The sequence below is a fragment of the Engystomops pustulosus genome, chromosome 4 (genome assembly GCF_040894005.1).
Source record: "Engystomops pustulosus chromosome 4, aEngPut4.maternal, whole genome shotgun sequence".
Classification (NCBI taxonomy): Eukaryota; Metazoa; Chordata; class Amphibia; order Anura; family Leptodactylidae; genus Engystomops; species Engystomops pustulosus.
In genome coordinates, this window is record NC_092414.1 from 107,459,492 (window position 1) to 107,485,833 (window position 26,342).

The 26,342-nt window shown below is 39.1% G+C and overlaps 1 protein-coding gene across 1 annotated transcript; it reads right to left on the reverse strand.

Annotated features, from left to right (window-relative positions):
- Positions 1-1,631: 1,631 nt before the first annotated feature.
- IQUB (IQ motif and ubiquitin domain containing) lies at positions 1,632-25,751 on the reverse strand. The gene is made up of 14 exons (XM_072147016.1): positions 25,501-25,751; positions 22,410-22,704; positions 22,104-22,331; positions 21,870-22,004; positions 20,938-21,105; positions 20,646-20,821; positions 19,984-20,139; positions 19,247-19,457; positions 17,817-17,992; positions 16,226-16,396; positions 10,472-10,648; positions 6,332-6,580; positions 4,825-5,010; positions 1,632-2,016 (listed from the first exon to the last, which is right to left on the reverse strand). Exons 2-14 carry the CDS (start codon positions 22,675-22,677, stop codon positions 1,831-1,833), a joined length of 2,487 nt encoding a protein of 828 aa, XP_072003117.1. The 5' UTR covers positions 22,678-22,704; positions 25,501-25,751; the 3' UTR covers positions 1,632-1,830.
- Positions 25,752-26,342: the final 591 nt, after the last annotated feature.

The following is a 26,342-nucleotide window of genomic DNA, read 5'->3' on the forward strand; positions in this document are numbered from 1 at the left end:
AGGAAGAAGCCTCCCTGAAGAGCTTTTGCAGCAGGTAACAACTGTGATAGACCATAGTACTGTGCCCTGCAGCCAGCTAGTTATTTTTACTTATTATCTGTTGAACAGGGCAGATTCTAGCCTTTTTACTGCCTAAAGTGAAAATTGAAATGTAACCCCTCCCCAATCATTAGTACAAAATCCTTGTTTAGCAGGATTAGCAATGGCTACATAATACATCTACTACAATAATACTACTCCTATGTACAAGAACATGACTACTCGAATACTGTCCCAATGTACATAAATATGACTACTATATACTGCCCCTACGTACAAGAATATAACTTTCTGTTATAAGTGTGTAATATAACTGTGTTCGTATGACACATCACTACAGGGCTGCTGACAGTGAGGTAGGGGGACAAGACCTGGGGGAGGGGGGATTTTGTGTGAAGATGGGGGTTCTTGGTGAGACCTTGGTGAGACCTGGGGGTTTGCTGCATGGGGTGATTGACTGGCCTGCGTCTCCCTATTATATATTTAATAGGGAGCCGTTCAGGAGCCGGAAGAGCCGCTTCTTCTTAGTGAGCAGAGCCTAATGAGCCAGATGACTAAGGAGAGACGGAATTCCCATCACTACAGCCCTGTTACCTGGCTGCTCCATAACAGAAAAGCCAGTGAGTCATGTGATTACATCATCACAGGTCCTTTAGCTGGCAAGCTGTATAATCTGTATTTATGTATAGAAATAAAACTGCTATAACAACCCATGCAGTGGGAACTTGAATGATGTCATTTAAGGTCCCAAAGCACAATACTGTGTCTTTACTGCAAACATGGTTTATCGCTTTTTTGCTGTGAATCCCAGCAAATATATAACTATATAAATATAGGGAGAAGGACTGTGATGAGTGTTGGATCATGCCCTTTGGTTAATTTTTTAAATTGCAAATGGCTGGTTTATTTACATAAGTGTTTTGCTTTATAGGATGTTGTGCATGTTTAATTTGTGGCAAATTCAAAGATTGTATAAAGAATGTCCCCTGCTGGGGTATATGCTTTCAACACAACTGTTACGCGTTTAAAACTCTTATCTGAAATGTTCCCAATCTCTACATGGCAAGCATAAGAAGAGGATAAACATTGTATTCCTTTAGGAAATACATTTCAGAGGACATCTACCACCATAGTGATGCAAATGAGCATTGTTTCGGCACCACGTCACATTTGCAACCCAAGTTGTAAAAATGTGTCTTAAATCTGCCTAGACCCCATTGTGAATGTGATGGAAAACATTTCAGACCACGTTTTTCACAAATTTGGACAGCTTTTGCTTGTAAACAGTTCGCTAAATACTTCATGAACCCCAGATATTGCTCTTGACTACTACCTTAAGTTTTTGTAAGATAAAATACTCTGTTTTCCAAATATTGGTATATAATATCTTTTTGTTGGCTTATACTTGGATGACCGTGGCCTGGGCTGAGCACCACAGGATTTAAGAGCCTTCTTTGCTTTTAAGGAAACATCATTGCAGAGTTGCATGCTGATCTACTAGATGTTTAAAGTGGTCAAGTGGTAAAGGTGAGAAAAGTAAATGAATGTCTACATCTGTGACTATTTTTTTTTTTTAAAGAAAAACAATAATATTGTTTCTACCAGTGGCCAATGTCCTTCTTTAATGAGATGACAGCAACAGATTATCCAAATCATGGTGAAATGTATGAATTGCACAGAATAATAAGTCCAACAAAACATGCCACAAACAATAAAGTCAGTTAACAATGACAGAATAGAAGGAAATCATAAGAATGTGATAAATGTACTGAACTAAGTGGGAGAAATAATCTAGATTTGGAAACTGGTTGCAATAGGTTTACTAATAGGTTTACTAATAACCAAATCATTAACTGTAGACATCTGATCTGATTTTTCATGATGAAGAAATGGTGCCATCTCAGGAATCTGTGAAAAATAATTCTTGGCAAGAGTATGCCTGTGCTTGATCTTTCGAATAAAAACAATGCCATAAGCCTGGATAGGAAGAGATAAAAAATAAATAAGATCTGGAAACATAAAGACAGTTGTATTATCCCAATTACAAGAGGAAAGCAGCTTGGATCTTAACAACAACTTGTATACGCAGCCTCTTAATTTGTATGATAATTGTCATAAGTACTGATCTCTGTGCCTAAATGAAAAGTAAAATACAACTTTAATAAAGGTAGAATAGCATGTACAATGATTTTGCTACTGGCTGATGATCAACATGCATGCTAAATCATAAACATAGTTTATTGCAATGTAACATTAAAATGGTTATACAATGACTTTTTATACTGATCATAAAGTGTATTCCTGCCGTTCCACACATGGATTTACCATATAAATACCAATAAATAGACGTCAGAGGAAAGAAGGTCAAATGGAAATAAAATATGGGTCCTTTGAAACATACTAATGAACAAATTTGACATTAGAATGCTCATTTCTGGAAGTAGCGAATAGGAAATAGACATTTAAATTACATCACATTCTGGTGGCTATAATGTATCCGTATATTATGGTTCATGATGCTAATAGTATGGATAGTTTTACCAGCATATGGGTAAAACTTTTCATGAATGGGTGGTCTGACAGACTACCTGGCGCTGCCCATCTGACATTAGAGATTCACAAATATTGCCATTTGTTCATCAGAATGAAATTTCCAAACCTTGTCAGAATGAGTGAAAACAATCATATTAAAAGATGAAAAGGATGAGGTGGAAGGGAGAAGGGAAGGGGAAAATCACTTGTGGAAGTGCCAATACAGAAAACCATCCTTATCCTACCTGGTAGCTGCATCCCCAACAGTAGTCACACCTCCCCCCTCCCCATGCAGTAAAAGTCATAGTCACATCAGCCCTTCCCCTATTCAGAAGTAGTCACAACAAAAGTCTACCCCAGCTATAGTCCCTTCAACTCTCTTCCTGATATAGGTGAGGCCCATGTTACTGTCATTATATCACAGACAGACATGTTACTGTAGCCTGCAAGAGTGACCACTGACTACTTCTACAGGGAGAGGCGACATTTTCTTGAACATGCTACCTGTTTCTAGGAATCTAATTCAACACTGTCTGGCTGTCACTTTTCTAGGATGTTTGTAAGAGAAAAAAAGTTCACACATGAATTACAAGAATAGACATAATTACTAGACTTTGGTCATCTCACATACATCTCATCTCAAATCCTGTCTAGCTTCATGCATACTGTATGGGGCTTATTTAGTAAGGGTCACGGGTTTTCCTTCGGGTTTTCTGACGTTTTCGGGGATCGCGCCACTGGGACAGGTATTTAGTAGGCGATTGTGTCGCAAGTGATCGGATTCAGTCACAAACACACCGTTGGGGCGGGCCGTCGGACGATCCGACGGATTTGGACTGAGAGCGGGATTTAACTTAAAAATTGTGTTACAAGCTATGCACTTACATGCACCGGGAGTTAGATTGTGAACTCCGGTGGACCTGAGCAGGGCAGCGACACATGCAGGATATCGGGCACACAATCTTCTTGAATCGTGGCACAGTGCAATGTCGGCGGACAATGCACTTTGGGGATCTCCTCCGGACCGGGTAAGTGAATGGGCCCCTATGCGTTTGTCTGTGTAAGTCAATATCAGATATTTCCTTGTAATACAAAAAGAAACATCCAAACTGCTAAACAGACCCAGAATATATTAGATTCTCTCGGTAAAATATACACAAAAGTCAGGTTTCACTGAATGGAAAACTTTCTCCTGGTGTTATTTTAAGCGTTAAAAAGATTTTTCACTGGCACTTAGTGACTGTCACTTGAGATAGCAAAGTACACGTTTCCTGTGAATGAAGCAAATAACTTACAGCTTCTCAGAAATGTGCAACACGTTTCTTACTGGATTAATCATTAAAAACTACAAAGCCTATTTTGCAATGCCATCTGTTGGCAGAAAGTTATCTTCTCTGAGTGAATTGAACAAGCACACGTTAAAAAACCATGTGATTTGTAAAAAGTTAACCACAGCTCTGTCGCTTACATAATAGATGGACATATATCTAATGAGACATCGTCTTACGTCATCACGTGGATTTTCAATGATCGCTATAATGTATCACTATAGTAAAATGAACTTGCCAAACCTTTAAGATTCTGTCTGAATCAAAAAGTAGTAACAATCATTTTAGCAATCAACTGATGGCAAAATCGTATCATATCAGATTCAAGCACACAGATGAAGCAGAGAGGGATTGATTTATTTACAGTAAAAAACTTGAATACATCTGTGCTCTTTACGGATATTAGATCATTAGATGGAATCTCTCTGGTCCAAAATGACTCCCAAGGTGACAATAGTGCATTGTGTTAGCTTTAATAAGAACAGAAACTAACCTTTGTAGTGGCAATCAAGAAATGAACATGTTTTTATCGATATACAAATCGGCCTACAGGAATAATTGGGGCTGGCCTTCAGAAAGCCATCATGCAGGCAGATGATGAAACTACCAATAACAATGGAAGAAGTGATGATTTAAGGTTTGAACCTTTAATATAATATTCCCATCATGTCAAGGCTTGACACCAGGTCCACAGCATTTCTTTTCTTGCACAGTTAGTGGGGCTATGCTACAGTTCCATTCTCTGTCATCCTCCTGGTCCACTGCTGGGCAGTAGAAGTAGATGCAATATTAAATGTGTGCTGCAGCACCCACCTTCTTTGAGGTCACCCATTGATTGTAAAGTAATTAAATATTTTTGCAATGTTGTGGTTTGTGGAAAAATAGTGGTATCATCAGCAAAACTGTCAAACCTATAATTCATTACCTGGTCAGCATTAGCAAGTTTTAAGTGAGCAGCTGCTTCTTCTTTTGTTAAAAGAATACAGTTCCATGGAGACCACTCATAATATTTGTTCCATCTCACCATGGCTAGTTCATAAAGGTCATCACAGGCACTTAATGCAGAATTTGAGCCCCAAATATTTTCCACAAGGTACTGGAGATCTTCTTGCTACAATACAAAAGTCAGTTTTGGGTGAAGTATCGTCAGGTGATGGTTAAAAGATCAAGCAATAGAAGTTCCCTCAAAATGCCTTAGTGTATGTGCCCAGAGCACATTATGTGTCCTAGATGACAGCTACCCTGCGTGCTTTGTCTGCTACACACTATATTTGGATCATTATAAACCCTTTACAATTTTATATTGGATGGCAGAAAATCCAGGTGAAGAAAGAAATGCTATCCTCTAGTGACATTTCATCAATCCTTATGTAATGTGATGGGGTGAAACCAGCTCTGAAAGCTCATGAGAAAACAGGTACTATCCAGTTTTGTCTGATTCAAAGGTGCTTTAGTGTCAGTTCACTGGTTTTCTAATGCGGGAGGCTGAGTGACACCTAAGCAGAACAACCAATGTCAATGAGTCTAGAAAATGCATCTGTGAGTTCAAAGGCCAATTAGTATTACAGCTTTTTCCACCTTTCGAAAGAAACTACCGTCCGCGCCAGCTAAAATGCTTGATGGAAATCTAAGAAAAATATTTTCAATATTCTTTATCAACAAATTTATTCTCAATTAGGGACATGTATAAAAAGTGTCACTCCCATCCGTTTTTTCCCCAATTAACCGCTAGCATTTATTTATCTGCCGATCAGCCAATAATGTTTGTGTCTCTGGTGTCGCGCCCTCAATCAGTTCTCTTTTTTTGACTAGATGTAGGTAACAGTGTGAGTTTTTATTTTTCTGGTGCTCAGCACAACTAATGGGAACCATTTTTCTTTTGGTCTAGCCACCGACACTTTGGAGCGCCTGAAAAATAGCGGACGTATTAGGTGCTGCTTCCGAAATGCTGAAAGCTATTCCATCTTCCAGACCAAAGTCAGAGAGGTGAAAAATCTATTATTTTTTTTCTGGTGCTCAAGGCTAGTAAATAGGACGGAGGGAAGAAATGGAGGTTGGAGCGCCACAGACATGGCAGAAATGCCATAATAAATCTTTGACTTGATAACTAAGTTATGCAATCCTTGAAGCTCAGTGTTTTAGAACAATAGTGATGTAAACTGTATCTCAGCTAATTGTTTTGCAGTGTTTAGATTGTAAGACTGAAATGCGTAGTGTTACAGCTTACATTTGTCTTAATATTTGAAAACAATCCTATGAGATGACACAAAGTATAAATAAACAGGTGGTGTAGACTGAGAAAGGATTGTCATGGGAAATGTAAACAGAAATGCAATGAAGAAACATTGTATAAGGAAACATTGTCTGGGGAACATTAACTTTCGAGCGCATGCAAATTCCGATAAAAATTTTATTTTCATGGAATAAGTTACCAGCAGTAAGAATGCAATTTTGGCCCCATCTTCATAATCTGCTTCAGATTTTTTCAGTTGCTTGAGTAACATTTTGTACTTTGTAAACTCTTCTCTCTGTCGAGCTTCATTGTCTAATTTTGAACATTTTCGGCACCGCCCGATAGTGCGTGCATTAGCAGACAGAGAAAACTCAGTTGAAGGAAGATAGTTTTTGCAACTGGGACAGAAATATATATTTTTACGCAAGACTGTAGAGTCTTGAGGAACCTGAAAAAAATATAAAGCTGTCATCATTCTGTACACAAGAGTATAAGAAATATGTTTGAATCATATGGGTGAAGTGACAAAATTTTAACCCTTACATGAAAAGCATCATACGAATACGGTGCTTGTGTATATATGTATGTTTGAGTTGTCACTTGTTGAAGCCAGCTGCTCCTTGACACTAGGCCATCTTGTAAACATCAATACAGTACAGTCATTCGACCAATGAGAATTGCTAGTGTGCTATAGGAGATTCCTCTATCTTACACAACCTTACAATGACATAATACATATGCACACAAACACTCTATTTAGAATTCCAAATTTGCTTTTTACCTTTTTCATCTCACATGAACATTATGTACTGGTGAAACTCAATCTATTCACCAAATTGCACAAAGTCCATTTAATATCCATAGATAGATAATATAAAAGTTTTCAGGGTTCACACATGCATTGGCGTTCAAGTGAGCTAAGAGCAAGGCTGCAACATTTTGGAGGTGTAGCTCGTTTCTCAGAAATGCACGTTCCAGCTACAAGTGAGTATATACTGTATAACCTCCCCTTCACTAGCCTATCACCCTTACTAACAAAACAATACATTACTATATAATCATATGCACGCCTGTCATATACTCACCTGTAGCTGGAATACGTATGCCCAAGGAAGGAGCCATGCCTCCAAAACATGGCACACTTGGACGCCAATGCACATGTGAACCATGAGGATTTTCATATCATCTATTTATAGACTTTATATAGATTAAAGTGCAATATGGTGAATAGACTCATATAAGATGAAAAAGATAAAAAGTAAATTTTGAATTCTAAATGGACTGCTGGTGTGCATCTGTACAGCTCAGGAGCGAGTTTCTAAATGGCAAACCCACTTTGTACTTCCTTAATATAGCACCACATGTTGTGCAGATTGAGTTTAGTCTCCTTTGCCCTAATATCTTGGAGGCTCTTTAAAGACTTCACATCATGGCACATGAAAAATATATATCAGTCAAATCTGCCCTCATAATGATAAAATACATTGCACTCTTTCCCTTCTACATGCCCCTAAAGCAGTTAAGATCCACATGTGGGTTGTTGCTGTACTTTGAAGGAAACCTACCACTTGAAGTGGCAGGTATAAGAAGGAAATACCGAGCACCAGCTCAGGGTGAGCTGGTGCCGGAGCTTATTTTTGTTAGTGTTTTAAACCGCTGTATCGCGGTTTAAAACACTTTTTAAACTTTATAGCCAAAGCTGCTTCGGCGCAGGGAGGTACGCGCTCGGCGCTTACCATGCGCGCGACCGTGCGCGCGGCTACATAAGAAGTGAAGGAGAGCCGCGCGCATGGTAAGCGCCGAGCGCGTACCTCCCTGCGCCGAAGCAGCTTCGGCTATAAAGTTTAAAAAGTGTTTTAAACCACGATACAGTGGTTTAAAACACTAAAAGGACTGTGAAAGGAAATTTTAAATCCAGGCTTGCAGCTTCTGTAGGGCTCTGGCGAGTCTTCCAGCCTGAGGAACTGAGGCTAGGTTCACATCACGTTTTTGCATACTGCTCACGGACATGTTCTTCGCCCAAAAAAAACATGTCTAAACGCTATGGCGTTTCAATTCATGTCTATAGACATGAAGGATACCCAAACAGTGTACATTTTTTGTCTGGTGCGTCTGTATCTTTTTTTTGGGGGGTTGAGAAAAACATGGGTTGCTTTTGGATAACACATGCAAAACATGTACTTTTTTAACATTGGTGTCTATGGACGACGAATGTATAAAGTGTTACAGCATATGCATCAATCCATCACATACGTTTCCATGCCCAAATTCAGATCTTAAAAATCTCGGCAAGGACACATGGGAAAGGTTTCAGTAAGTGCAGGAAGCCGAAGTGAAAACAAAAAGTATACGTTTTTAAAGTGTAAAAAACAGATGCTAATGCGACGGTAGGACATATAAGTAAAAAAAAAACCTTAGACGTATGACAAAAAATGCATTGGATTTTGTCAATTTGTTGCAGTACACGTCTGGAGGATGCAAAAAACGTGATGTGATCCCAGCCTTACTGTCTGCAATTAACTTCTCACAGCCCCTTCCCTCTGCTCTGCTATAGTATACAACCAAAATACTAGTACTGCGCTAACTCATGTCGAAGAGGGATGGGCTGTGGAGCTTCTCAGTTAGCAGAGCAGAAAGATTGTAACTTCCTTATTCATAGACCTATACACTCTCTGTATAGTAAAAACTGCTGTTACAGTCCATTTAAATGGTTATCCAATTCACTGGTGACTAACCCAAGACAATTTACAGACACAGCATAGTAGATCGGATGTAAGCATATTCCATCCTTATTCCACTCAATGGAAATCTTACATCAAAATCAAGCATGATAAACCAAAGAAATAGATCTCATAGATCCAGGCACAGGACAGTGGCAATCCTCTTATATTTTTCCTTCCCCCCTCCTACTGAGTGCTGAAACTTCCACTGTGAAACAAGCAGTGGAAGGGGGAAGTGCTGAGGGAGCAGGGGGTAGTGTGCTCACAGTGTAACATCCTGTGAAAACAGAGCATGGAGGTGCTCTGGTAACACCCCAGAGCCCTTATGGTTCATTAGCATCATTTCAAAAGTTCATATTATAAGGAGAAGGAGACCATGGATAACAAAGATGAGTATCATGTATACTCCAGTATAAGCTGATCCGAGTATAAGCAGAGGCCTCTAAGTTTACGACAAACAACTAGGAAAACGTATTGTCTGGATTAGAAGCCTAGTGTGGGAAATGCATTGGTAATGCCCAGTAATGTAATGCCCAGCAGCCTCCCCCGGTAATGATATGCCCCATGCGGTCCCCCCAGTAAATAAATGCTCTATGCACCTCCTGTAATGAAATGCCCCGCAGCAGCCCCCCAATAATGAAATGCCTGATGCAGCCACCCTATAAATGATATGCACTCCAGCCCACCAACTAATGAAATGCACTGCAACCTTGCTACTAATGAAATGCCATGCAGCTCTACCTCCTTCTTCTCTTCACTCGTAACAGAGCATGCAGAGACATGTTTATGCGTTTTGCCCGCCAACACATACTATGATGAGGCGGTGTCGACGCTGCTGACGTCATAGTGTGCATCAGTGGGAACAGTGTATGGCTGTGTCTCTGCCTGCTTTGTTACGAGAGAAGGGAAGAAGGAAGAGGAGCCGGGTGGAGCTTTGAAAGGTGAGTATTTAAGTTTATTTTTTTATATGCTAGTATGAAAAACTCATTCCCTTATAAGAAGTATATCAAGTAAGTATCCCAGATTTATAATGTTTGATTTTCACTGTAGGTTTTATCATCAAAAATGACATATTTTATGGATTTTATCATTCACCCTTTGGATTCTACCCTTTGCCGTGCAGATATCCATTGGAAACATTTTGCCACTGTTTGAGGTGGGCTTGTCGCAATACAAAATTTTTGGAAATGTGGACACTCAACAGCATTACCCTATGAAATTTAAGCTACTTCTGTATGTTAAAGCAGGACAGAACACTAGTTTACATAATTAAACATCCACAAAGCTTGCCAGTTAACGGGGACAATATGCAATATTTTACAGGTAATGCAACTTCACAGCCCGATACATGAAGAGGCTTCTGCCTCTTGATGTATCGAGCTGCCAGAAGCGCAGCGCTTAACCTATGCCAGGCAGGGCCTGGCGTAGAAAAAAACGCAGCCGGCGACTGGCGTGAAGGTGATTGGGGAAAAGAATCGCAAAAGCTAGCAATAAGCTAGCATTTGCGATTATTTCAGGGCAGTGCGGTGTGGTGCGCAGAGGTCCTGATAAATATCCCCCAATATATACTTAGAAATGTAAATTGTTTAATATCTAGTTAAATCTTTTGGCAAATTTACCTTGAGCAATCTGGCAATCTCAGGGTTAAAAGTTGGAGTTTTAATATATTGCAGGAAAAGTGTAGATATTCTTTTTCGAAGTCCATCAAGATTGCAGTCTTGCACTCCCCGCATTAAGAGATCTGCTTCCCGGTCTATCAGTTCTACAATCTCCAGGGTTAATTTGCAGTCATGTTCCTGAAATTAAAAATACCAGTATATTAAATAAGGAAATGATCATTGAATAACAGAATGCAGTAAAATAATAAAATCTATTAACTATTTATAAATGTTTGAATAAAATGGGCACCAAGGGAAGATTCACCCCCTGCTAAACAATCATCCTAATGTGATATATAGACAAAGAAACAAAAAGTAAAAAGGAAATGAGAGACTGAGGCATGGAATACTGTAACGGAGCACATAGGAAACATTAGTTTTGGATGGAGCGTTATCCAACTATAGGACACCTACAAATTCAAGGGGTTGCCGACTCACTATGTGTTATTCTCTATCCAGAAGATATTGTTTATGCTGTGCTTTAAAGCGCAACTGTAAAGCTATAGTGATTTTACCAAATAATTATATGTGATTCCCCCTTTGAAACAGAATGATGCCTAATTTGTGCTGCTTACCATTTTCTTTCCAAAGTTATGGCATTTTCTGTTCTGAAAGTGTGAATCTTTCTCACTAGAGGTGAAGTAGGTGGAGACTAATGTCTGTCTTTCTGTCTATAACGTCAAGTTGAGGCTAGTTAGCTTGCCCACAGATCCCATTAACTAATTTAGCATTAAATCCATTTAGTTTCCCACAAGTAAATCCACTGAACCCTGCACAGTGCACATACAGGATGTATATGGTGACTAGCCTAGCAGCTTCCATCACATAGAGCAGTGATGGCTAACCTTTTAGAGCCTCAGTGCCCAAACTTCAACCAAAAGCCACGTATTTATTGCAAAGTGCCAGCTCAGCAATTTAAGCAGTTATTTATTTCTACTTGTTCATTGACAACTTTCAATCCTTCAGCCTCCTAAGGACACCAATGCGGTTGAAAGGAGGAGGGCAAATTTGCCTATCATTGTAGGAAGATTCTGCAGGTAGATTCTTTGAGAACTGTCTGGTGATGGCCTGGGGTGATGGCCTGGGGTGATGGCTTGGGTGCCCACAGAAAGGGCTCCGAGTGCCGCCTCTGGCACCCGTGTCATAGGTTCGCCACCACTGACATAGAGAAGCAGGGAACATTTAATAAGCGGTAGAAATCATTAGTACATGAAGTCTATGCCTGTGCTGTGTGAGCAGTAAGGGTTAATAGCTTATCTGCAAAGAGCTGATACTGTCCATGACAAGGTGGGGTAAGAGAGCAGCAGCAGAGAAAGTTCTGTAGAATCAGACTAAGATGGAGGGACAGATCTTGTACCTCACTATTCTGTGCAGGAGACATTTGCATTCACACATCCAGCTCTGCTTCATACACAGATAGAGCTCATTCACATGACCTTCTCCCCTGTCAGCAGGGAGGAGCGGCTACCTTCCAATGAAACTGTCTGATAAACATCAAATAAACAAATCTATGGACTCCAGGGCTTATCAGCAGAGAGAGAGAGGAAGCAGCCATTGCACCTATGAGTTAATCTAAGGGGATAGCAAAGAAACTACTGGATATAGGTAACAAAGATAATAGGCAAAGTTGTTTTTACATCCCAAGAGCTATTGATTTGTGGGAAAAAAAAAACTTTGCAGTTACTCTTTAATGTATAGGTATACTTTTAAAAACTATTTTCCTTTTTTCCTTTTGCAGATATAAAGAGACTAAAATAATTTTACCAATAGGGGTGCATTAAAAATATCTTACACTTTTCTCAAAGTTACTTTGTATAAATGGCTATACACTGCAGAACTCTCATACTGCTTTCTATTTAAAATCAGCTAAAAACTCCAACAAATTCTGCAGGTCAGCCATTCCCCCTCTCATCTCACAGCAGACAGCTCAATCTGATGGCACGGTCCTACTGCTTGTCTTCCTCATCCATGGTCCTTCTGCTCCCCTCTCAGAGGAGACAGTTCTCTCTGATTTAGCAAACACTTGCTTCCCTCTGTCAAAAGTACAAATGACAGTATGTGGTGGGAATACACAAGAGCACAGGTGGTCTAGGACAAGGGGATCTCTGATTACCCCTCAAATAACAATTAAATGAATAATGTCCAAGAAAATGACCACGACATATATGTCAGCCACAATGCCTCCCCTCCATGTGTATCACTGCTCAATCTTTCCTCTCCTACATTTAGCAATGTCAATAGATAGAAGACAAGAACTTCTGATAAATATATCTCTCAGCCTCACTCATATAAGTATAACACAAAGCTCCTGGCATTATCTATTGACACACTAGCTGTGCAGTGTAAATGGAGAATGGAGATAGTGATGGGAATTATGGCTCTTCTTAGTGAGCTGGCTCATTAGGCTCCTCTCACTAAGAAGAACTGGCTCCTGAATGGCTCCCTGTTAAATATATAATAGGGAGCAGCAGGCCAGTCAGTCACCTCACACCACTCCACTTTTAACCCGGGTTAAAGGGGGCGTGGTGAGCCAGTTAGGGGCGGGGTTAAGTGAGCCATTGGCTCACTAATAGGAGCCGTCTCCCGTCATTCACGAACAACAGTTGTTTGTTCTTGAACAACACATCACTAGAATGGAGGGAGGAGCAGGATCTGTGCTAGCACATGTGAAAATAACATAAAAATAGTGGTAGGGATCATAGTACAACCAAAAGCTCAAAAAAACAGTTAAGCACATCTTGATTTACTACAGGAAGTTAGTACCATATGTGTTTAATGAAGTGTCTTGCACAAAGGAGCCATGGCCTTTGAAGAAAGTCTACCAGCAGATTTGACCATACAAAGTTGCTGGCAGTGTTATGTAGCAGTCCTGGAAAACTCTGTAATCATACCTTTGTGTGTGTTGCTGGTAGCAGCAAGACTGTGAAAAATACATTTACTGTATATTCCAGAAGTGAAGTTGGTGCACTGGGGGAGTCTCCTGATCTGCTGTGAGACCCCAAAATTACATTACTCCCTAGCCCCCCTTTCTCTGCTGTGATGTCTAAAAATAAACTTGCTGCTGTTCTTACTCAGGGATGAGGAGTAGTGCTGGGTTCATTGAAGAGATTTTACAAAGTTCCAGCTACAATCCGGGAATAAAAAAAGCATTTTTCATAGCCCTACTATTAACAAACCACACACAAAGGTATGATAACACAGCTCTCCAGGGCTTAAACACGGTCTGCAGCTTTGTATGATCAAGACTGCTGATAGACTGCTTGTAACTGTTAGAACCACAGCAAAGATTTTCTATTTGAACTAAATGTACAAGGTAGTTTGTTTGATAAGCAAAATTACTCTTTTTTATGATAGTTTTGAATGTCTTTTTTAATCTCTATATTTCAGTTAAACCATTAATGGTTAGTAATCTCAATAAAATATTAATAGAATTAATAATCTGGGGAAGTAATTATGGTAATAAAAACATATATATTAACCCCTAGGCGCAACAGTGCTGACACCGCGCTGTAACACCCGCGATCGGGGCCGACTCCAATCGCGGGTGTTAACCCCTTACACGTCGCGGTCAAGCATGTCTTCCCCCTATGGATCGGATCCCCCGTGCCGCTTACCGGGGGATCCGATCCTCTTCTGGGCAGCTCCGAGGACTGGCATGTGCCCCGGAGCTGCCCGCTCTCCCTGCCAGTCAGAGCCCTTCCCATTGCGCATGCTCAGACAGTTTACACTGCTCTGAAATAAAATAGTATTGTAGAGCAGTCTATTGAACTTTAACCAGTGATCAGAGCATTGCTGGTTTAAGTTCAAGTATGTATAAGTAAAAACATGCAAAAATACTTAACACTACACATTATAATAAATAAAAAATAAATACATAAAAATATAAGCCCATAAAAACACTTAATAAAGTATAAAAAACATAAAAACACGAAAAAACCCCCCACATATTTGGTATTGCCGTTTCCATAACAATCTGCATAATAAAACAGAATCGTTACTGGACCCGCACGATAAACGCCGGAGGAAAAAAACGCAAAAAACGTTCAGAAAAAAGATAATTTTTAATTTATACCCTATAAAATATGCTCTAAAAAGTTATTTAAAAATTTTTATGCACTCTAAAATAAGCCCACTTAAAAGAACAACTGTTCTCGCAAATAATAAGCACTTAACCAGATTTGTCAGCCAAAAAATAAAAAAGTTATGCATATGAAAAGATGGTGATGCTAAAATGAATAAGATTTTCTCCAAATTAGTTTTAATTCAGTACAATTGAATAAAATACACAAAACCCCCACATATTTGGTATCCCTGCGTCCGTAACAATCTGCATAATAAAACAGAATCGTTATTAGAACCGCAAAGTGAACACTGTAAAAAACAACCTCAAAAAACTCTCTCTGAAAAATGATTTTTTGTTAATGCCCTTTAAAAAATGCTCTAAAAAGTGATTTTAAAAAGTTACGCAATCTAAAATAAGACCACTAAAAAGAACAATCATTCCCTTAAACAGATTTGTGAGGTGAAAAAGAAAAAATTTATGCATATGAAAGACGATGATGCTAAAATTAACAATAATTTTGCCAAATTACTTTTTATTCAGTAAAAATGGGAAAAAATAAAAAATATATATAAATGAAGTATTTTCGTAATTGTGGTGACCCATAGAATAAAAATAATATACTATTTTTATGGTATGGTTAACGGACAAAAAAAAACACATAAAAATTTTCCTAAAAATTGATGATTTTCATTTCCTCCACCAACAAAGAGTTAATTAAATCTCACCAATTAGCTATAGATGCCCCAAAATTATGTACCAGAAAAGTGCATCTCATGTGGCAAAAGAAATAAGCCCCTATAGGTCCACAATAAAAAAAAGAAAAAAATTATAGCCTGTACAATGTGACATAGCACATTGATCTGGAATGCGCCTCCTTCCCTTCTATGGCCGTCCGTGCGCCCATACAGCAGGTTACCACCACATATAGGGTATCTGTGTACTCGGGAGAGATTGGGTATCAAACTTTGTGGAGCCTTTTTTCATTTAATCCATTGTAAATGTTTAATTTTCCACCCAGAATGAGTGAGTGTATTGTGAAAAAATATTACAATTTGCAGACTGCACCTCCATTTTGTTTTAACCCCTATAAAACACGTAAAGCGTTAACAAACTTCTTAAAAGTGGTTTTTCATACGTTGAGGGGTGTAGTTTCCACAATGGGGTAATTTATGAGTCTAGCTATTATTTAGGCCTCTCAGTGTCAATTAGAAGTTGAGCAGGTCAATCTAAATACGGGTTTTGGTGATTTTACCAAAAAATGTGAAAAATGGTACCTAAATTCGGAGCCTCATAACATTCTAGTAAAATATGTGGAATCTTAAAAAAACCATCCAACATAAAGCAGACATTTGGGAAATTTATGAATTTATTTGAGTGCTTTGACTATCTGCATCAAAAGTAGAGAATTTAGAACGTTGAAAATAAAGAATTTTTCCAAATTTTGTTTTTTTTCATAACTAAAAGCAAAAGATTTCATCCAAATTTTTAAACTAATTTGAAGTACTATGTGTCGTGAGAAAACAATCTCAAAATCCCCTGGATATCTCATAGCGTTCCCTCGCTATAACCACTTATAGTGACACAGGCCAGATTTTAAAAATGGGGCCGCGTCCTTAAGGCCAAAAGATGTCCCGTAGGGGTTAAAATCTTACCTTGACAGTGTGTTTCAGAGTCAAAAGTGCATCAAGTCTCTCATCACGAGTGAAGTAATCGGTGTTGATACTGTTGTAGATGTCCCGTAATTCCCTGGCTCGGATTGTAAATTGAGTATCCATTTCAGTCGTTTTTCCATCAAATGCTTTCCACCGTTTGGGTTCACAGCACTTCATGTAAGATATAAAAATTATTGTTAGAAATGGTTAGCAGGTCATTACAAATGTGTCTCCTCCCCCCCCCCCCCCATCAGCACACAGAGAGAAGAAATAATGAAACGGTTGTACCATTAAAATTTAAATCTATAAGAAAGGTGATAAGTGTCTGATTCATTGATCATTAGTAAGGGGGGTCTTGAGTCCTGCACTATGAAATAGTGAAAAATTCACAATCTGTTGGAATGACAAAGATAATATGATACTTCCAATCTAAAATCTTAGTACACGGGCAAACTAAACATAAAATAACTGTAGACAAGGGTTTCTCATCCTATCCAAGCAAATTCCCCCAACCACCCTACATTCAAAAAAAGATCTAAGTAAAATATGGTTCAGAAATATAAAGCTGAGAGCTAAAATCGAGTCTACCCCCTCCCTAAGCATTATATTCTGCTGACAGCATGTTGTGGAAATATTCACTGGGGGAGTTACTAGGGGGTCCCATATCTATTAAGAGGATGGTTTAGACCAGGTCTATCCTGGTGGTGTTTTCTGTTGTAGTCTCCGTTGGTTTTCTGGTAGTGACTATAGTAAATCTACCCAGATTTATTCTGTACCACTTTACAAATAATTTTTTAAAATTATATTTATTTTTATATCTTTTACTTTTTTTATACTTTTATTCCCATTAGGACTTGTATATGCAAGTATTTATACACTAGAAAACCTCTGTATTGTAATATTTTGTGCATGTTCAGTTTTCCTATTACAATCTGTCCGTGGCTCAGATGCTGCACTCACCAATGGCGGATCCTCACATAGGCCTCTGGATCTCTGAGGGTCCATGGTCACCCAAACCCCCATAGGAAAAAAAAATTGTTCTGTTTCCAATATATATTTCAGTGGTGCTGCTGGCAAGCAAGCCCTGTGTGAAGCTATGATAAAGCTGGGTGTAGGACAGGAAAGTGTCCAAAGCTTCCTATCCTGAGGAGCTGTAAAATGAACCAAAACCCTGAGATGTCATGATGTGATTCTTGTGTGCGCCTCCACTGCTGGGATTTAAACATCTCCTGCTCCTCACTGCACTTTAAAAGGTATTACAATCGTGTAGGGGCTGAGGGGGAAGATAACTGTGTGTGGAGATATGATAGTCCTTATGTGGTGGGGGGATGCTTACTGTTGAGCACATTTGGTTATTAGGGATGGGTAGTGAAAGTATTGTCTGAGCTGTAAATGTGAACTATATATAAGGAGACTGTGGGACTGTATATAGGTGGCTGTATATATGGAAACTGGGTGACTGTATATAGGTGGCTGTATATAAGTCAAAGTACAGTATGTACATGCTGAGACCATGCCCTCCCACCAAACTTATTTCCCCCCCCCCAAAAAAAAAAAAATCTGTCAGATTATAAATAAGGTAAGTACCAACCTTATTTAGAAGGCTTTGTATAGCTTTTTGTTGGTTCTCTTCACCTGCATCTATTTTGTGCCTGCCAATAGAGCTGATCAAATGTGTCTCTTGTTCGAGAAGAGCACAAAGAGCTGCTTTCCTTTCAGCACCAGTATACATTTGATTAATTTTCTCCACCTCTTCTTTTCTCCATACTAGAATCCAAAACGCAAAAAAATTAAATTTAAAATTAAATATTCAGCAAATATAAAACTTAAAGAGGACCTGTGACCAAGAAATTCAGCACTAGTACTTCGGAAATTCGTCACTTTAGTAAGCAGCTCCTAGTGCTAAAACAAACGCTACAGTGTTAGAATGATAACATTATCGGAAACCTCCAATAACGCTATCTAACACTGCGGTAGAGTACAATGTAAACGCCGGACCGATCACTTAGCTGTCCGGTGTATTCATGAAGGGGGCGGTCCAAGACGCTGCCTCTTCCCCGGACGTCCCTGCCCGCTCCATAGGCCAGTGGTGACTGCCACCCACAATCCTGCCCCCTCATGAATACACCGGACTACTTTGAGCGCGGTCCGGCGTTTGCATTGTACTCCGCCGCAGTGTTAGATAGCGTTATCAGAGGTATACATTTACAAAAACAACTTTGGTGTATGGAGATGTGGGTGGTGTCATTTTCTGCGACCTTTGATTACATTTTCAATGCTACCATTTTGAGAACGGCATGGCCTTTTGATCACTTTTTATAGAATTTTTTTCATTTTTCAAAATGGCAAAAAAGTGGCATTTTTGATTTTGGGGGCTATTTTCCGAAAAGGGGTTAAATACCGTTATAGATCAGACATTTTGGGACATGGCGATACCTAACATGTTTAGGATTTTTACTGTTTTTTTTATTTATATCAGTTCTAGAGAAAGGGGGGTGAATCAAATTTTTAGGGTTTTTTTATATTTTTTTTTTTCCTTTTTTTGTTTTTCAGGCCCCCTAGGTTACTTTAACCATTGGTTGTGTCATTGTTCCTTCCATAGCCTGCCATACTACTGCATAACAGTATATGGGGATTCGCACATTGGCAAATCGCACATTGTAATGAATGGGTTAAACCAGACAGCCTCAGGTCTTTGTAAGTCCCAAAGCCATCACGCCAACCGCGTGGGTGCCGCCACTTTGGATTCGATCGCCGCCCCGTGAGGTAATCTGGGAGCAGCGATCAAATCCAAGGTGGCGGCGCCCACGCACTGCCAGGATTTAGCCGGAACAAAAAACATCTCAATAAAACCTTATGTGCACCATAATGTTCATCAGAGTCTTTGGAGTTGTCATATTGATCAGTAACTTTATTAAGAACTTTACATGAAAACAAAGCCCAGTGCCATTATTTACATGCAAAAACCCCATTGTATCTTGTGAAATGGATGTCCCATTTATACAATACCTGTATACCTACATTCAAGAGCATGATACAGCAACTCAAAGTCTTCCTTATTCTTTGGGTTCATTCTGCGATTATACTCCGTCCTGAGTCTTTCCTCCTTCTCTTGTCTTTTTCTTAATTCTTCCTTTTCCTCCCATTGTAACCTTAGCCTTTTATCTTCTCTCAACTGTTGCACGACCCTTTTTGCATGGAAACGTCGAAAGTATGTCTGTATTGTAATTACCTGAAATTACATACAAACTCAACTTAAGAACAAACCTATAGAACCTATCTTGTATGTAACCCAGAGCCTGCCTGTATATACAATAACTGCAGGTTGGGTAGTCTTTCCTTTTTGTTACCTCAAATATTTCTGCTTAAGGCTTCACTTGCCTTTTGATATCACCTACCTGGTTGGGTATGCACATTTGGAAAGCCTTAAGACCCATTAATTTTTTTATCAATTGTGCTAATATATACAGAAAAACTGAAATATGCACTACTTTTGGACAATTTGCTATCTATTCAAAGCAAGGACAGTAAACTTCCCATAAGAAAGGCCAGTCAAGAGTTTTAAATATGCCAAAAATTATACACAGATGATATGAAGTCGAAACATATTTATGACCATAGATTTATATAACATGTTTTGTAAGACTGGCTGAAAATCTTTAACACATCGTTTTATTGAATCCACGTTTCTGCCACTTTCCCCCATTTCATATTGTGCATGGTATAACATGGCCAAATGTAAGCATCTAATAACTTACAGCTTTCAGCCTTCTTGCATGGAACTCATCAGCAGTAACATATTTCTTTGGCTCAATTAGCTTGTCTGTTATATTTGCAACATAGCAACCAATTTTTGTCATTTGTGTCGCCATTGTATTCCTTGACTGTTGAGGTTTGTTCTTTTCAAAAACAGTCTAAAAAAGAAAATTAAATTGTGAAATTGAAAACTAATCCAAAACGGTACATATAAAAAAAAAAGTTTACTTTCAACATAATTTAACTTTTCAGTCATATTGAATAAATCAATAGAGACAATAAAAATGGCAAACTTAACAATATACGGTATTAAAGATAACAGTCCCTGTAACAGTGTATGGATCTAAGTGTCCATGGTTTATCATGCTTGATTCTGATGGTAGAGCTCCTTTAAGAACGAATCTATTTTCTGTTTAAACGGTCATAATAAACAAGTTTTACATATAACAGCTTATCGTACAGTCTCTTTTTCACAAAAATGTAGCTTATTACAGCAAATATTATTAGGCTGAGAAATGTATAATTTCTAAACCGGGATAAGTTAACATAAGTATTAAGAAAGAAGGGAGGGGGAGGGGGGTTAGAAAAGGGAATATCACCCTGGTAGAACGAATCTATTTTAAAACTTTAAACAATAAAACTGTGAATAAAAATAAAATCATACCTGTGTATCTCTGCAGAACACAACAGTGCCCTTTTCTGGTCTCTTTTTGGGTACAGTTTGTGTCCCAGCATGATGGTACAACACACCAGTCACTTTATGTCTATATCCTCCCAAATAAGGTTTACGGTAATTAAGTCTTTCAATTTCAACTGCTATATCCTGATAGGTTTCATCTCCTAAATAAATATAAAGCAACAATTACACAGCATGTGTCAGAGTTATTCTATATAAAAAGACATAGAAATTTTGCACAGTCTTATATCAAATAAAAAAAGTAGAATAAAAGTCAAACCTGTTTGTACCCTGACGGTAATGACATCTGGCATGCTGTATTCAAGCTGAAACTTCATAGCTTTAATGGGGTAGTTTTCTGGATCCATTGACTGCATGTCCAGCTGAATCATTCCATGAGGTCTAATACCAAGATCCACCAGAGTCTCACTGTCTTCTACAATTCTGCCTTAATTGACAATGACATTCTTTAATAATATGCCACATACTTTGTAATGACTTAAATCTGTAGATCGTTTCCACAAAAAATACATGACAATTTCACAGATAGGAGGGATTGCTGCTCCCTGCTCACTATGGAGGGAGGGAGCAGGGTTGGCTCCAGGTCTCAGTAGGCCCCTTTGCAGTGAACTCAGGTGGTGGCATTCAAAATTCAGAAACTAAAATATTCCCTAGTTTATCATACCAAAAAGCCCCCTCATGGTTATTTTATATAAAGCCCACTCACCCACCATGGATTCATTAGACACAGCCCCCCTAGCCCCATGGATTCCTTATGTACAGCCTTTTGGGGTCCCCCCAGCAGCTCTGGCCCTGGCACTTGCCCGGGTACACTCAGTGCTGGCACCGGCCCTGCTGGGGAGTCTTGTATTGACAGCTCTATAGTTGCAGAAGTCTCCTGCGAAGATGAGTGAGGAAGAAGGGCTCCCCTGTTAGTTCCTCCACAAGGCATTATGGGAACTGTGGGCAGCTTCTAATTGACTAAGCTCAGGATATAGACTAGTAGAGGCTAGACTCTGCCCACTTCAATGCTGCTGAGGAAGTAGCATCAGAATAGAAAATTCCATAATTTTGCATAATATGGGCAGCACTCTGTTTGTTATAAAAGGGGGAAATCACATAATTACACAATTTGGTAATAAAAAAAACAATGTATTCACCACACTATAGGGGTGAAAATACAGTATTACATACACTGCAAAATGCTTTTACCTTCAAACATTATCCTTAAAGCTGCTTCTGGAATTTTCATTTGGGATGCAAAGTAATTTTTAAGGTGCTCAATAGATTTTCCAATAGAAAATGCAACTGTGATCACTTGTCCATCAGGAGTTAGCATCACCTTAACTGAAATTGAGAAAATAGTTTACCATGTATCAGTTTCTCCAGCATACACAAATGCGATGTTTATGTGGATACATACTACTTCTCTAGAAGACAGAATACCTGTCGCTGTAGCACTGGAATCATCTGAAGAAAGGCTTTTTTCAGGTGTGTTTTCTGAAGACTGATCTGCCTCCTGGTCCTCTGGAGACTGGATGTCCTCTTTAGTTATAATAGATGACAGTGTACTGTTTTCCTGTACTTGCTGTATTTCAGGCAAGAGCTCGGCGCTTAGCTTAACTTGTTGGAAACCATCTCCACTGTGATCACCTGCATCTGATAACTCGTGATCTAAAACATATTCATATAGTTTTACTGCATATGTTGTGCTATGGTATTAGGATAACTTTTCTGAACATGGTCACTTACCTCCTAGTTCACCCTCGCTCTTCATTGTGTTTTGGTCTTTCAATGTATCTGGCTTCTCATCACTCATCTTATGTGACTGCTGGTCTAGATTTTGTACTTCTCTATGCTGATGATCAATGGCCTGGTCTTGGTTCTCACCTGTTGCCTCATACTGTACCTGTTCTTCAGTGGAAGTTATCTCTTGCTCTATTTCCCTACCCTCTGATAAAATCTCTCCATCTGTCTGCTGGGCTACATCTGAGCTTCCAGAGAAGGTTGGATTCTCCATTTTACCGGTTTTAATCCAGTGGACAGCCTGAACACAGAAGTAATACAAACATATTCTGATCATTACCACCTTAGTAGGCCCGCTGCACAATTTGAGGGGCTGAATGCACCAGGCACAGCCATATGCAGCCATATGTCTAGAGTTGTGTTTGTGAGGTGGCGTTGAGCAGTACAAGGGTAAGTGCACAGGGTGTGTATTATGTACAGATTTGCTGTGTGGATTTTCTTTTAAGCAAATCTGTATGGTAATACAGTTCCAGTTAAAAACATTAAAATCTCAAAATGTGCAACACAATACACAATTTTCATGTTAATTTATAACAGAATTGCAGCTAAATCTGCATGTCTACAGAGCTGATCAAATTCACCTCATTTGTGTGTGCATGTAGCCTAAACATTACAGGGGCCAGGAAAGGTCACTCATTGCTCAGTGCCGGAGTAGTCTGGAATCAGGAGGAATAACATACAACAAACCAGCGTACAGTTTCCTGGTATAGGCTTTGCTGTGACTACTAGGAAGGGTTTTTTCTTCTAGCAGGTGTAGTTGTAACTACTAGGAGGTATAGTAGATTACTATTCCTGTTCTGGTCAGTAAGGAGGAGGCCTATTATAACTGGTGGAGGCTTTAGAGACACGGAGGAGATGGGATTGTAGAAATACTAATTAAGGGAATTTATTTGGGCTCTTCACTAAAAAAGTTCTATGGTGCATGCTCTTTAGGTGGTCAGCTTCCTCTCTTCACTCCACATTTATATCCTATAGATATTACTCTGGCTAATATAACATATGCTCAGACAGCACATGGAATATTGGGATTACATGGAATATACATTTGCTAGGGCCCTTGCGCAGTTTTCCGTCAGACTTTCCACTACTTGCACAGAAGTGCCTGCACCACAATAGTGTCACATGCGACCATTTTGTGGCGGAGCTGCACTAGCCATCATGCGACACAAAAAAGTTGGCTCCAGTGCTAAGTCAGGCCCGTGTGCCAGATTTAACACGCAAAGTCCAACAGTAGTGTTTTTCAAAATAAAGTGGTGCACTCTGTCGGGTAATAAGGGAGAACAAGATTCATGATGAACATGTGCGGCACAAATCCTGAATCTGGCACTCCCTGCACACTACACAAGCAAACTGCCTGTTCTTAGTAAATGTTCCCCATTGTGCACAGTTTTGGGCACCAGTGTATAAAAAGGACACACAGTAGAAGAACTAGAAGGGGTGGAAAGGTTATTAGGGGAATAGGGGGACTAGAAACAATGACAGATTACTGAATTTTGGGTTATTGAGCTTAGAAAAAAGACGACTGAGGGGAGACCTCATTACAATGTACAAATACCTGAACAGACAGTACAAGGATCTCTCCAAAGATCTTTTTATACCTAGGCCTGTGACCAGAACAAGGGGGCATCTCCTACGCCTAGAGGAGAGACAATTCTACCATCAACATAGATCAAGGTTCTTTACTGTAAGAGCAGTGAGACTATGGAACTCTCTGCCACTAGATGTTGTAATGGCTAATAATTTTCATGTTCAGGGGGAGCCTGGATGCTGTTTTGGAGGACAATAATATCACATTGTATAGGAATAAAACTTTTTATTAGTAGTTTCTGTTGATCCAGGGAGTTATTCTGACCACCATATTAGGGGTTGGGTAGGAAATTCTCCCTACTTTGGGCCATTTGGTATCAGCTGTGGAAGGTTTTTGCCTTCTTCTGGATCAACATGGTATAATTTATAGGTTGATGTATTATGAATAGCACTCTCACAATAATACACACTATGGATGATATTAAAATCTCCACTGTGCTACAGAAAAAACAACTGGTACTCAAGCTACAATAAAAGTTAAATGTAAAGAAAAGAAAATTTCTTAGCAATCTGTAAGCTATATAACTTGTGCGAAACACAGTAGATAATATAATAAAATCAACTTCGCAAGATAGAGATAGCATTACAAAAAAGTCTTTATGATGACAAATATCACAATAAGATGTATAAAAAGCAGTCCCGATTATTGTTGGTATCATATTATATTGTTGGTTTCTGGGTCCACATAAATGGACTTATATACTTATTTTCTTAGCATGTGGTGAGTTCAGATAGTTTGCAAGCCATTTGTATGTTTATATTAGGATTTGCTTTGGCTTTTTTGTAATGTTGTGTAATAAATGAACACAGTCCCGAAAAGCTTTGTTGTACCAAAAATATAATATAATTTCAATGATTATTGAGACATCTAATTATAATATTTGTCATAAAGACTTTTTTGTAATGGTATCTCTATCATACAAAGGTGATTTTATTATATATCTGAGATTGCTATGAAATTTTGGTTTTCATAGCAACGTATTCCTGTGTATTTATCTACTAGCTATTATAGCCACTAGTGCTAGCCTTTCTATTCATTAATTTATAGGTTGGACTTGATGGACCAATGTCTTTTTCTAACCGTATTAATTTTGAATGGACTGCAATGAACTTTCTTTTATACCCATGTAGCATCTCTTATCCCATCTTTTAACACATAGAGTATCGAGTTGGAAGCTACTGAGGCAGAATCTCTTTGGTGCTGGACATGACATGTAGTTCTACAGGTGCTGTAGTTACATCCTATTACACGGTTGTATATGAGCTGTAGTATAGATATGTGGTAGAGCTCTGTGCAGTGCTGTATAATCTGTAGGCGCTATATAAATAAAGAATTATTATTATTATTATTATTATTATTATTATGTCGTCATTATGGGCAGTATAATAGTTGACAAGCTCAATACGATATTTCTGTGTATGACAGAACTACTTCTTATGACTTACTCACCAGCCCTGCAGTCCTGGATGACTTGTTGTCACCAATGTCTCTACGGCAACGAAGAGCGGGTGGGACACAGGTTTCTCAGGCAACAGGAGGGTGGGGCTACAGGAGCTGGAAGGGCGAGTACAGGAGTCCTCTCCTGTCACTGCTGTACAGGGTGAGAGGGGCTGAAATCTGGGATTCCCTGCGCACAGCACTGGACACACATACCAGGAGGAATTTCTACTGAGCAGTGATGCTGCCATTCCATGTGTGCTCCAGGAGGAGGAGGAGGCCTCTCCAGTTACCATGGCGTTAGTAAACAACCTTCTGAGTAGATGAACAGAAATTCCCTAAATCCTCCTAATCAGAGTAGAGGTGTCACCTAGGGGACAGGACACTGCCTGCCCAGGTCACTTGAACTGCATAGTAAACAGCACAGTGTAGGGATAGTGTCACAGCAGGGGACAGGTTAGTGGCTATGTATGACCTAGCCATGCCAGACACATGGTGCATAATGGCCACAGACGTTATTTTATCCCCAATATATTTTATTTGTTTTTTTCAACTTAAAAATTACATGCAGTTGATTCTTAAGTAAAGTTGATATATAGACAAAACAGATAAACACAATACTTATACCATTTACCGAGAAACAAGAGTACGTGTATATGTACACAGTCTAGACGTAAAAACATCCAGTCCGTGTGAATATCTCCCTGGGGGGTAGGGCTGTACACACAACAAACACACACACGAATAGTAAAAAAAAAAAATAAAGACGTTATTAATACTCCATGTATCTATGAAAATATCTGATATCAGAAATATGAGATCTTCTCTAGTGGTTCCTATCCTAAGGCTCCTTT